General features: G+C 40.6%; 1 protein-coding gene across 1 annotated transcript in view; it reads left to right on the forward strand.

The window, feature by feature from the left end:
• The window catches only part of LOC104168934 (WD repeat- and FYVE domain-containing protein 4-like), a gene marked incomplete at both ends in the record, with an annotated part of 19,821 nt that extends 9,040 nt beyond the window's left edge, over positions 1 to 10,781 (forward strand). Inside the window, 6 exons of the mRNA XM_009709708.1 lie at positions 5 to 108; positions 991 to 1,148; positions 2,821 to 2,979; positions 6,857 to 7,036; positions 9,899 to 10,081; positions 10,694 to 10,781. Coding sequence (XP_009708010.1) covers positions 5 to 108; positions 991 to 1,148; positions 2,821 to 2,979; positions 6,857 to 7,036; positions 9,899 to 10,081; positions 10,694 to 10,781 — 872 coding nt within the window. The remainder of the gene's footprint in view (positions 1 to 4; positions 109 to 990; positions 1,149 to 2,820; positions 2,980 to 6,856; positions 7,037 to 9,898; positions 10,082 to 10,693) is intronic.
• Between the last annotated feature and the right edge of the window lie 3,414 nt (positions 10,782 to 14,195).

Raw genomic sequence — 14,195 nt, forward strand, 5'->3', positions numbered from 1 at the left:
AAAGTTCATCAGGAAAAGAGACTGTGCTGTCCCTTCACTCAAGTGGAATTCTTCCTCCTTTTATGAGCAGCCTGCAAAATCTGAAGTTCTCACCAGTTACAATAAAAGGTGTTGCAGGGGCTGTGCTCCATTTTCTGAGCTAATAAGTACAGAATTCTTGGATGGGGTGAATCTGGATTTTCAAGAGCACAAAAATAGTCACACGGCTTTGTATGAGTTGGTGCAATCAAGATCCCTTCTGTCAATTGTTATTTATGTATGTGTGTATTGTGAGTGGGCATTGAAAACCTTCAAATACTCAGGAGAAATCTTGAAACTTCTGTTGTAGAGTTCAGAACAGATTTATTTTTTTTTTAGAAGACACCTAAATATTTTGTCTTCTACATTTTGAATATGTCAAATTTCGAACATAAATCTCACTGTTTTCCATTCACATTCTATCTTTTTATATTCAACAGCAAAGTAAATACTGTCTTTCCCCACTTCTTGATCTTCAAATCTTCTATTTTTCTTCATCTTTTTCTCAGTCTGCTACTTACCATGAAAAAGCCTGCAAAATTTCAGTGTGTCTACTTTTTCATCCCATGGTGGTGTTCTTTACATCTTTACCTGCCCCCCCCATCTTTATGGGGACAGTGGGCTCCCATAGCTATATGACAGAAGCTGTTGGTGACGTGCCCAGCATCCTCTGTAGTGCACGGCATAAGGCAGTCTGCCAACAAAAAGCAGCTTAATGATACTGCGGTTAAACCTCCTCCTTTGAGGCACGTCACTCCCTCTTCATGGATTTATGCGGTCCATTGGAGAGCAGTGTTTCCTCTATTCTTTCTGGAATCTCAGCTGTAGAGTGGATTTCTGTGTGTGGGCCTGGCCACAGCACTGAGCCCAGTTGTGGGACTTGCCAGCCTGACCACACAAGCTGTGCAAGGAGGAAAATTAACATAAATGTTCTAAAAACAACAGGATTAAATATGTTCTCTGTCTTGTCAGACTATCCCAAGGGAGCTGTTGGGCACATTGTTTATAGTGAGAAAGGCATTCTGGCTGTCGAAAAAAATAAAATTTTGATTCCTCCTCTGTGGAGCAAAACATTCTGCTGGGGATTTGAGGACTTCACCTGCTGCTTTGGCAACTATGGGTCTGAGAAGGTAAATGAGAAAAAGTCTAAGCATTCCATAAATTAATGTTATTGTGGTCTTTGGCTGGTTTGGGCACCCATTTCAGAGGCTGTTGGGGAGCTGATTTCAGAAGATGCTGTACAGGACTTTCTCACAAGCAAGCTTCTTGAGGAATCTCAAGTTGGATATCCCAACAGAGTACAAAGTCATTCTACAGTGCTCAAAAATGTGACATTTCCTCTCAAGTTTTCCTTCCAATGACTGTGTTATCTCAAAGTGAAGGAGAAACTCTGTTTCATAGGTTGTAAGCACAATACAAGGTCTCCTGGCCACTGATTAGAAATTTCATTGTGCAGAACTTTCTGCTGGAATTAAGACAGGACCATCTGTCAATTCCCCTCTGGCTCCCAAGCTTAGTTCAGTGCATTAATTAAAAATATAGATGTCTTCTATTCTAAGATGTTAATACTCACTTCTTTGCTGTTAAAAGTCAGTGGTCTGTCATCACACTGCTTGTTAGGGCACTTGATAGATCCAGTTTCTTCCTCTACCACAAACACAATGATTTTTGGATGTGTTTGGGACAATGTTATGACACGCAAAGACATCTGATTTAGCTTGGGTACCAGAACAGCAGAATACATCATTCAGTAGGATACTGACTTGGGTATTTTTGCAAGCCAGATTATTTTTTTTACAGACATACTGACAGTCAATGGAAGTGAAAAAGCCATGAGATGTATTTTACTTTCTGCTCCCTATATAAAGTTATTGAGAGTTTTCTCCATTGACTTCAATTAAAATCAGTGTTCAGCAATTCATAGTGCTGCTGTAGGTATAAATTATTTATTTTGTCTCTTCAAAAGTCAGGGTGTCACTGAGCCTAATGACACTGAGCACAGTGCGTGAGATTACAATGGGAATAGTTGGGAGTTCAACTTGAGTTCTTTCTGGGTCAACAGTGCCTCTGGACATGAGCTTAAAAGTAATTTTTGTCCTCATTGTAAGTAGGTAAAGGTTTGTTCTGTGATGTATTTTCTGTAGCTGTGCCATCCAGCTCCACCAGAATCATTAGCAGCATAGTGTTGTCCCCATTGTGTGGGAGAGAGCTAATGCAGAATGTGAGCAGATGGACGTTTGTGCAATAATTGTAGCAATGTGTAATAGACCTGACCTTGGTTTAGGCTGGTTTGGGTGCTGCTAACAGAGCTGTCAGCACAGAACAGAATGTACTGCTTCGGCTTGTGGCTTTTCAATCCAAATAAGAGGAGGGTTGCAGAGCCTGGCACTAACTCATGTTAGCAGTGGCCGTCACAGCCTGAGCTTTCTTTTTAATCCACACTGAATGTTTTCATTTTGTCACTATATGGTGGCAGAATGAGCTTGCCTGAAGTTATGTAGGAAGTCTTGCTTTCCCCCAAGAGGGATTGGGGCTCAGGTCTCCTAAGACATAAGACGCTGACCTTTGTCCAGTCTTCCTGTTTGGCCCTTGGAGGATGGCATTGCTGCATGCAGCCACAGCCTGCGTGTGTACATATTATGCAGCTGTGCTGTGAGCATAGAGACTGGTTAAAATGAGCTTTTCTTTCCTGGATTTGAAGAAATGGGTCTCAATTGTGAAAACTGAATCTGCCATTTTGTATTAATAGACGCTTTCTATCACCAGATGAGCGTTTGACTTTAAAGCTTCTTTCTTGTACAGAACGTGACTACATTTGAGTGCATGGCAGACTGGGGAAAGTGCCTGTGCGCTGTGTGTCCTTCAGCAACTACCATAATCACATCTGGAACAAGCTCGGTTGTGTGTGTCTGGGAACTTTCCTTGGTCAAGGACAAAGTGAAATGTCTAAACTTGAGACAGGTCAGTACTGTGGTTCTTTTGCTACAGAAACTTAATGAAAATCAAAAGATTAGTTTCTTTCTCTCAGATGACTGGCAGAGGAAACACTTTTGGGTGAATCAAGAAGGAAGAAAAAAAACCTAATAATCAGCAGTATCGTGACAGCCTGTTATCAGCTCAGAAGCTGATAATATGCCTTATACCCACCGCTTATAGTTATGAACTCTGCTTGGGTTTTTTTCCCCCCTTTGGTAGCATTTCCAAAGTTTGTCATGATCAAAGAAACAGTGAAGATAAGGCATATGTTCTCCTCACTTGAAGTGCAGCCAACCCTTGGTTTATTTTTAAAAAACAGTATCACCTGGAGATTCTGATAGTTCTTTTGGGGCTAGCAAGCAATTGACAGGATCTCCAAAAGACCCTGTGAACTTAGCTGATGGAGATGAAGTCTCAACTAGGCCAAGTTCTTGATTCTTTTCTCTCAACCTGAATTCAGATCATAAAAGGTTTATCTGTCACTCCATGAGGTAGGGATGCATCCAATAAGAATGGTATAGTTTGTGTCCTCATTGTCCAAAGTCCTTTAGTGATTGTTGATTTGGAGCTCATCTATAGTCATCAAACAACTGTATAAATGCTATTTCATTTACAAAAGTGAATTCTCATGCAAGATTTGTGTGGTTCAGCTATGGCCAGTTCTCAACTTTACAAGTAAAGCTAGAATATCTGAAAGGCAGCATGGGACCCTTTTTCCCTAAGAAATCAAGAGACAGAACATGCTCTGCTACTTTTAGGTAAACTAATAAAGGATTCCCTGATCAGCAAGATCTCCAAGTGTTAGAAGCTGCTTCTGTTAATTTGCTCTGGAGGGATATTCAGATGATATTTCAGTGCTTTCTGTACCCTAAGCCAAAACATATTTTATTTGTCATGAAATGATGTGAAAACTTCAATGTCTGCTGGGATGCCAGAGAAGTATTTAGATCTTAATATATCTGAAATTCTTGTGTATTGTAATTAGGAGGAAAACTGTTTAAAGCAGTCTCTCTTCAAAGGTCTATGAAGTTTTCTGCTTGAGAAGAAGCCAGAAATATGAGACAAGATCTTCAGTGATGATCTTTTAATCTGGCTGGTTATTATTCCAAACCAGGACATTGACATAAAAATGGAAGAAATAGCAGTAGAGAAAAACATAAGCAATAATCTTCATCAGCATCAAAATGATACCAGTCAGGGGGTCAGTTTGAGTTTCAGGCAACTGTTTGAAGAGTCTGTCTTTTATCTCCAGTATAATGCCTTTCTCTTTAACAATCTAAAATCAGCTTTGCTGATGTGTTCCACTGTGATTAATCTGGTATTACCCAAAGTCCACAAAGTGGCATGAGATCATGCAATGACAAATTCTGTATTTTTCCTTCTCTTTGCTAGGTTTTTTGTTTGATGACTATCTGGCATAGATGTAAATTTGAACTATGGTTCTAAATGTCTTCTAGTGAATTACTTGCTGCTTTCATGTAATTCACTGTTTCATGGTAGCTGCTTTTTCTGCTGAACAAAAAAAAAAATTGTATCATCTTCCCTGAGAGAGTGAGCTTTGCTTAAGTAAAGCTGATGTGCTATAAAGTGGATGCTATTCACTTACCAGCTTCTCAAGGGACTAACACATTCTGGTTTGGAATGTAGTAAAGTACAGAAACTATATTTCAGCAGAAAAAGTCACTTTTCCCTCTCTAGCAGGGGCTGCTTCCACAGTTTTGTGGAACACTAAAGACTGAGCATAATAGCCTCAGTATTGATTCATGCAATTTACCAGTTCCCTCAGTGTTCATGAGCCATGCAATCCAGCCCCCAGAATTTCTGGGCCAAATGAAAACCTAGACTGGGAGAAGCATCTGGGCAAGCTGTGCTGTCTGCCACACAGACCTCTCAGGGAGGGGTTGAGTGTAGCTGTGAATTGTCAGTGTCTGTGTCAGTCAGTTAAGTTGGATGGTCAAACTTGGTTTCAGTTTTCATGCACTAAGCCTTCCTGTAGTGAAGCTGGTCTTTTTTGTCTTTTGATATTTGTGAATTTACTATGGAGATAGGCCTCAGAGTTTGTTCTGCAGATATGCTGCAGTATATTTCCCCATTAAGGGAAATGAGCAATAATGAGAAGACAGTAGAGAGCTAAAAGCATGTGACTGTTTTTGTATGAATATGCATTGAAACACTTGTGGATTGAAGCTGAGATTATAACTGGGCTCAGATCTAGCCCTCTTTTCCACATTCAGCTTGTATTTAAAGCACTTCACTGCTGGGTAGGATCTTTCTGGGTTTGAAAAAAAGGGTTTTATTAAAACTTGTGCAGGAGCTTAGCTTGACTTGACTTAGCAGTTTGAATGCTATCACAGTAGGTATGTTTTCTTTCATGCTTTGGAGGAAGGAGAGGAAATCTGGAGCCCTTGAACCTGCCTTGTCCCAGCCCTTTTTGCGGAGGTCTTGTGCAGTTCTTGAGCACAGGCACTGGGTTATGCCCAGTCCTTTGTAAAGAGACCCTTCTACAGCCAGTCCAAAACTATTGCTGAGCCTCCTTTTCTATGCTTAGTTGAGTGTGTTTCTGACCTCTGAAAACCACTGTTGGAGACGCCATTTGGGGCCAGTATTTTTAGTTGACAGTTCTTGTGAATGGAATAAATCACAAGCTGAAGTTCATCCCTTGCAGTTGCAGGTCACCTTCAGTAGTACGTAGCCTGCTGCAGCTCAGCTTCTTCACCAGTGGATTGACGTTTGAATACTGTTGTCCTAGTAACTTTGGCAAGTGGCAGCACACGTTAGCCAGCAAGAGTTCAGTCTTGCAGTCACACGCTGGAAAAGAGCATGAGATGTGTTTGCACAAATCATCTGAGGCATGTGGCTCTCCTACTCCATGCTGAACTGAGATAGACCCTGAAGATGTGCTAATTATGTCTTGTAGAGAAAGCCAGCAGGGAATATGCATTTACAGTTAAACCAACATTAGAACTGGTAGGTCTGATTTTTCACAGTAAGGCAGCTAAATATGGAGCACTGAGAGGCTTTTTAGGAAAGCTGTGAAGGACTTTTTCTCTGTTGCCCTACAGGCTTTACTGGCATTGGTGGTTATGCAGCAGAAATGTATGCTGCTGTCACTTGAGAATACCGCTTTAAAAAATTGTCATCAGCATACTTCAATCCATGATTTCTACCTGGGCTATTAAATTGGCTAAAATGTAGTCTTTTTTTATGAAACTGTTTAAATCAGACTAATATGAACTGGGCACTCCTTATGTCTCTGGAACCTGTAAAACAACAACAAAAAAAGAATTTTGTGTAATGATAAGAGAAAGGAATTCCTGTATTTAAAGGCTGGCTCCTGTATTTAAATTCCTGTCTTTAAAGCAAAAATTCTCCCCAAATGTGGTTTTTCTTAACTAAAATTGAAAAAACATTAGTACTTGTTCAGAAAAACAGAAAGATAAGACTGAAGCCACTGAAATACATCCTGCTACGGTTTATTTCAAAATGGTTTTAGATATTGAGAAATAGTAATTTCCAAGAATAAATTTTACTCAAAACTGCATAGACTGAAGTGACAAATGATGTTTTGTTGCTCAGAACAAAGCACTGGCATAGAGTCTGAAATGTATGCCAAGGGCCCTGAGTTACTGTGCAGTTTGGGGCAAGTCATATAGTCTCTTGGAGCCTCAACTTTCTTCAACCACAAGTTGAGGACAACGATGCTTCTATAAGATCCTTTGGTATTTCCCCCTCATACACTTTTCAGTTCTCCAAAAAATAACTAAGATGTTTGTTCTTACTAAGCAAATGGTAGCAGGACTGTGGTTTCCTAGTAAATCAGCCACCCTCTGCTGGGGTTTATTGGTTGCTTTTTCCCCACCAGGCTTTGTATGGGCACACTCAGGCAGTGACCTGCCTTGCTGCATCTGTGACCTACAGCATCTTTGTGAGTGGATCTGATGACAGAACTTGCATCATTTGGGACCTGAACCAGCTGACGTACATAAACCAGCTTCCTGCCCACGAGGCAAGCCTCTGTTCTGTTGCCATCAACAATTCAACAGTAAGATCTTCATTTATCATCTTTTTTCTGATGCATCCATGAACATTTCATGATAATTTAATGGGTGCTCTTCCCAACATAAAAACATCCTGAGAGTCTGATACATTGATTTTTTTTCTTTCTACAGAGATTGCTAATAGTGTTTTTAATGATGAGAGGCAAGCACTAAAAGCAGCATCTTAGACTGAGTAGCTAAGTAGAATCATCTTTGGATGGGTAGATAGCAGGATTAAACAACTTTTAGTTTATGGAGCATGAAGTATTACCCTAGTAGCTCCTGGATTTGGCTCACCCATAACCTTATTGCCTCTGTTATTTCATTAATCTCTCCTGACAATTCATGCAGCAGAGCCATGTCAGCTGAGTTAGACTTCAGTCTGCTGCCTCAGCTGACAACTACCTTACACTTTTGCAGTGACAATGTTGGCTTTTTGTTTCCCCTTCTACTCTCAGGTGTGTGGGGATCTCTTGATAGGAGTGGATATAAGTCTGTTGTGGTCTGTGCCTGGCCAGATTTGCATGCATGTTGATAGGAAAATATTCTGTATTGGATTTTACTGTAAACAGTCTGGCTGAGATTTTTTTCCAGCCTTCTACCTCCCAAAAATGTTGCTTGCACATTTGTATTTTCTGTCTCTGTTAGTATACTAGAGCAGGGTTCCAGCTGCTCAGACAATTCAAGGTTGGATCCAGTACTGGAGCTTGTACCAAAAAAGGCAAAATTGAGTTCATAGCAGTAAGAAACCAGGCAGACCTTCTCTACTTAGTCTATACCAAAACAGTAATCTCGTATGAGAGCTTTGTTAACCATGCAGTCTGATGGTTAGTAATTGAGGGTGGGAATTATGTAGTCTGTTCAACGCCAGCTCAGCTCCCAGCACCAGGGATCTTGGTTAGTGTAAAATGACCAGTGGCTTCAGCAGGCCAGTTCAGAATACCCTGACAACTGAAGCAGTGCCAAGCATTCAGAAATAAGTGGGTGGGCTGGCACAGAGCATGGGCTTGAGACCCCGAGGGGATGGAGTCCTCTCCTTTCTATGTACCAGCTCACCGTTGGCAATAGCCTTTCCAGTTGGTAGCTCCTCTTTTGGAGCTGTCCAAAAATGAGATGGTCTGTGCCAGGAACAGTCTGGTGATTGATCCAAGTGCAATACTATGGCTTGTGGGAGTGCAAATGGTTAAACTGCGGAAAGGTTCATCTAAAAAAGGAAAAACCTTAGGAAAATATGACTGAAATTTCAAGGAAAAAAAGATGAAAGGGTCCATATATTGTGGATGAAAAAATTCTTTTTGACATTAGCAGAACAGGATGTTTAATTCTGAAATGTAGTTTTGTTAAATTTTTCTATATATATTTATATATTGTAACATGAAGATAGAAACAAAATGTTTCTATTGTGCTAAATTAAATATTTTGACTGACACAAAATTACATGTTTGGTAATAAGGTTTTTGCCTGGAAAAGTCAGAGTGATTTGAAGCAAAGTTTTGAAGGAAACAAATTTCTGAACCACATACTTTTCTATGACATAAGAGCACTATACAGCTCTTTGTTATGTGATTGTTGTTTTTTGTATTTGGTTGAGTGTCTAGAAGCTCCATTTATAGATCCAAACCTCATGGTGTTTGTATCATGTAGACACAAAATAAAAAGGCTATCCGAAAAGGTTATAAGCTAAGGAGGATTGTAAAAGCTTGCTGCAACTAATGATTTCAGTTAGTTTTAAATCCTTGGTCTAGACCTGAAAAACACTGTAGATCATTACCAAGTGCCAGGACATTATGTACTCTCATGCAGATAAGGTAGCTGAAATTTAATCTCTTTAACTATTGGCAACTCTTTTCAAATGCGCTATCCTTGTTTTATTTTCAGAATTCTGCCCTGCAGTGTGAAGAGCCCTAGCTGCAAATCAGGCAGGGGTGAAGTATGGTGTTAGTTGATTTAAACCAGATGCATGCTGCTAGTTAAAGGGCACAGTGGCCTTTGCCAGAATCAGATGACTTTGCTGATAGTGTTCTATTTAGCTGGTTCTTAGTATGTATCAAGAGTGGAAAGGTTAGGTGGAATTTCAATTAGTAACTTGATCAAAATGCAGTTTTGATAAGATCATTTAAAATTGCACCATTGGCTCTTGGTTCTGTGTGTTTCTTGCTCCTAAGGGATTACCTGTGTTTTTGCTCCTCATGTGCAGTCTGTGGTAAGACTGTGCACCTGCATGGAAGGGAGAGGAGAGATTCAGTTGCAAAGGATGTTTTCTGCATCATAAGTGCAGGTCACTGAATGCTGAGCTGGTCATTGGTCAAATGCAAAACATAGTCTAAAAATGCGATGACATTAAGCTCCCTGTGAGGGGCGGAGGAGGATTGTGAAATCACCAAAGGCTTCACAGCTAAGCAGGTGAAGACCATGTCCTCGTTTAAGAGAATGCTTACTTGTAAAACTTAGGAGCACTAGTCCTGGCCCAGAACCTGTGCTAGGCATTGCCTATGCACAGTCTCTGTCCCTGACAGTAGCTAGGTCAGTCTGTCAGTCTTCTTTTTTACTAAAAGCCTGGGTTTTATGGAAAACAGAAAGGGAACATTTAAATAAATATTTTCATTTAAAAAATGTAAAAAAAATTGTTTCAATAATATCTTGCTGAATCTGAGACAGTTGTTTTGGGTTTCTACAATGTAAAAATGTCAGAATTTTTCATGAGAAAAAAACCCATCATTTTTACTTTCTCTGGTTTATATCATCTGCCCAGAAGCAAAACAAAGGTCAGAATTTAAGTCAAAGCAACTCTGTAATTTATAATCAGCACTTAAGAGTTGTGAGGATGAGTGTAGGATTTTGAAACATTGCCTCTTGCTTTGTTACAGGGTGATATTATCTCTTGTGCTGGATCTTACCTATATCTGTGGACAGTCAATGGCCAACTTCTTGTGAGTATTAACACCACCTGCAGCCCCGAATGCCATATTGTTTGCTGCTGCTTTGCTGAAGTGATGAACTGGGACACACGCAGCATCATCATCACAGGAAGCACAGATGGAGTGGTGAGGGTAGGTGGATGGCACAGGAAAGGGAATGTTGATTCATTGTAGACCAGAGGGAGAATTTTGCGTCCTAAATGGAGGGACAGAGTTATTAAAAGCCCATGCCACTGTCTTAAGAGGGCAGCACAGGACTGAAGTTGAAAATCAAAGTAAAATATTTGCTTCCTGTCAACTTTTATCCTCCTGAACAGATGAGTCTTTGCCATTCAGGAAGAGTTTTGAAAATGTGCTTTTTATCCTGGTGTAGTTTTGAAAGCAAAAACTATATTGCCCATTGGAAATATGTGTGAGTCTGGTTTCTGAGAGTTGGTTCACAGCTCAGTTTGTTAAGTCATACTTTCTCAGAAGCAGAGATTCACTGCTGGTTCCACCTCCAGTCTGGTGGGAGAGCTTCCTGGGTTACTGGGATCCTCGTTAGCGTGTCAGCCTCGCAACGCCACCAGCTCCCTGCATACATTTCTCCACTGTAACGCACAGTGGCAGAGACGACTGCAAAATCCTGTTCTGATGTTAGAAGTCCAATTTCTACCCCTTGTTGGGAAGCAGGCAGCCACGTCTCTCTCTTGTTGCATTGTTATAATCTATGCTTTTTCCATTTTTACCTCCTTGCTGGCACAGCTGTGGAAGACCAAATATACCACTACCCCAGACCAAGCTGCTGGACTGAGCCTGCAGAGAGGCACAATGGGAGAGCCAGGCAAGATGGGTATGATCACAGGATGGGCTGTGAACTGCAGTGTGACTCTGTGCTGCAGACTTTGGTTGTGAGGAAGACAAGGGTGTGTGAGCACAGTGGTGTGAAGGGGCGATGGTGCAGATAACTGATGCAGCGTTACTGTAACCAGCAGGAGAAGTACTGGGTTGCTACTGCCCTGCCTTAGAAACAGAGAGTGCCCCTGAGCCACCAGTCTCATGGGCACATCCTGCCTGGATGAAGCTGAAAGCTGCCTCATAGGCTCTGTCATGAGTTCTGTCAAGTTTGATAGACCACCTTTCTGCATAAACGTTTTAAACTAATGAACTATCCTGGCTCCAGAAAGCCCATTACCTTAGCATCTCTGCTGATGGCCTGTACTAAAGTATCCTAGCATAATCTCAGAGTGGGCAGTGCCAGATCCTGCCCTGAAATGGAACAGGGAAGTTTGTTGTCTTTGCTGCCTTGAATGAGGTCAGAGGCCCTTCAAACTGATGGGAGGCCAGCAGGAGGCCCTAGTGCATGGAGCTGTTTATTCAAGGCTGTGCCAAGATGAAGCTGATACCCTGGAGTTCTCCAGAGCTGAGGTTAATAGATGATGGGGCTACAATGCTGATAGGTATTAAAGACAACTCAAGCTCACTTCTCTGTTCTAACACATACAGGAGCTGAAACCTGCCAGGGAGCTTTAAAGGCACATCCTAAATAGCACAGCTTGCTTTTCTTTGCAACATGTTTTATAAGATAAAGGAATTAGTATGTATAATTTACACCACTTATTTGCTGTGATCCTCATTACAGATATTCTCTATTACTTCAATTTTAGGCACACAATTTGTTTAACTATAGAGCTATAGATGTAACATCTGCATAAAAAGATATTATACAGTAATTGGGCTGTTCATGGAACTTGGCATCTACATTTACTTAGATTGCTATGTGAAAATATTTTTACATACAAAGGCATATTGGGAATGCCAAACCAGGTGCCCATCCTACCTTTTGTCGTGTCTCAGAGTAGCTAGAGCCAGATGCTTCTAGGAAAGGTGCAAGAACACCAGAGATGCCAGATGTGAGAGAGTCTGGATGCGGTAGCTACATATTTGGGTTCATTGTGATCTCCAATCGGAGACTGCTGTAAGTCAAAGCAAAAGACTTAACATTCCTTCCAAAATCCTTGTAGTATTCTGTAGTCATTTTGCAGATTCTTTTTATGTGTAGAAACATCAAATATTTTTTTAAGAATTTTAAGAACTTAATTTTTAAGAATCAAGTTCTTGTCCATAACTTCCTGTGGCAGGCATTTCCATGTCCTGTTTACTCAGGTACAATTACATAGGCATGTCTTTGAACAAACTGAGATTTAACTATTTTTAAAATTTATATCTTAAACAGTTTTCTAAACGAGGACTTAAAAGCTGCCCATGGGAGCACAGCAGAATACTCCTGTTTGTGCCTTTTTCAGAGAGGATCATAGAAGACGTACACTGACCCCAGGCATCTGGTGATGTGTAGACATACACACCTGTTTGCACATAAGCAGAAGGATGCATGTTCTCAGGCATATACAGCAATAGTTTCTTTAATAAAAGAGTTGAGAGGTGTAATCAAAGCAGTGACATGCTCCCTTAAACTATTCAGATGACTTCAGAATTATTTTAAATGGCCAATTATTCCCACATCTCATTCTACACATTAAAGAAAATAAAATTAATACAAAACACAATCATTAAAAAGACCAAAGTAACTATGATTGAGTTATGTTGTTAGGTATGTGTGTGTATGTATGTGTGTGTACGTGAAATGTTCTCAGCATTTAATTACTGGTTCTGTTATGAGCAGATTTAGATAAGTTGATAATACCAGGGCTTTATGTAATTTCTTTTTACTAGGCAATTATGGGCTGTATTATATCGTGGCAGCAAGGTATTGTGGGGCATCTTATTAAGCATAGAGCCAGTGAAAACTGATGAACAATTTTGCTGAACTAGGCATGCAATTTAGAAAGCAATAATACACAAATCCAATTTAGCACACAATTGATACAGCCGCACGTCAGCACATGTAACTATCATAGCCACAAATTAAATTGGGATGGGCCTATTTTGCAACAGCACAGGCTGAGATTAAATATATTTGTTCTCAATTTAACAACTTGCTGACCATAAATAATAACAATCCCATCCATGCTGCCCCTAGATACTTTCTAAATATTTATTTTTGAACCACACAACAGGTAACAAGTGTGGAAAACATCTTGTTCTCTGTCGGGAACTGAATCCCAGCTGTGCCTGGACTGGAAAACCAAGTAAGAGCAGCCCTGCAGTGACAGCGCTGGCTGTATCCAGGTACTGTTCTTCTCTTTGCATCACAGCCAGTGTCCAGCAGACGGCACCGCACAGGTCTCGGGCTCTCTGCTGCTCTGCCATAAAGTGGCAGGTTATGTATTTTATTTTGGAGTTTGTATTACTGCTCGAATTTTGGGTTTTGGGTGTTGTTGTTGTTGGGTATTTTGCTTTTGGTTTTTGTTTGGTTTTGATTTTTTGTGCTCTTGGGTTTTGTGGGGTGGGGTTTTTTGGGTGTGGTTTTGGTTTTTTTGGTTTTGTGTTGTTGTTGTTGTTGGGGGGGGGGGGGGGGATTTCTGTCAGACGAATCACTCTTAACCAAACACAGTCACTCTGGGAGCTGGCCTGGCTAACTGTATTAAGTGAAGGATATTGGAATAGTCAGTGGTGAGATAGGAGACAACACAGGAGAAATAGCAGGTTTGGGCCAGAATAGCTGTAGAGATCAGTAGTTGCTACACTGTCTCTGCACCATAGAAAAAACACTGTGCTAGGACTCGCTGCAGATACTATCTCCCTAAAATGTAAACAGGAAGCTTTTGGCCAAAGGACAACTTTGTTGTTAAACCCCATTCAGTTTGCACAGCCAGCAGTATTTTAGTTTACTCAATCCGCCTCCTGCAGTTTCATCTGGCTGCAATATTTGTTGTTATCTTCTACTCCAAGATATTATGATGTACTATACACAGTTGCTGCATTTCTCTCCCAAAGTGTTGGCATTTTGATAGTTGCTAAAATGATTCTTATATTCTGCATGCTCAGATTTAGAGCACTTAGTGAGTGTGATGTTTATATGCATTGAAAGTGAGAAAGTTTTGGGAGGAGGAGGAGTTTCACTGATGTTAGTGGCACTGCATGCAGCAGATATTTCAGTGGCTGAAGCCATGACATTATGTGCTAACAAGTCTGAATTCTGAATCTGGCCAGCAGTTTATTTAACATTCATAGAGTCTCAGAGAAGGGTAAGAGCTTCTGATCTGGCTAGATTGTCCACAACTAACCCACTGAACTCCAGGAAAGTTTCAATCCAATTCTAAGTTCAGTCTTTGAAGTACAAATCTTTGTCGACTCTATACCATTG

Source organism: Cariama cristata, unplaced genomic scaffold, assembly GCF_000690535.1.
Source record: "Cariama cristata isolate BGI_N322 unplaced genomic scaffold, ASM69053v1 scaffold46331, whole genome shotgun sequence".
Classification (NCBI taxonomy): Eukaryota; Metazoa; Chordata; class Aves; order Cariamiformes; family Cariamidae; genus Cariama; species Cariama cristata.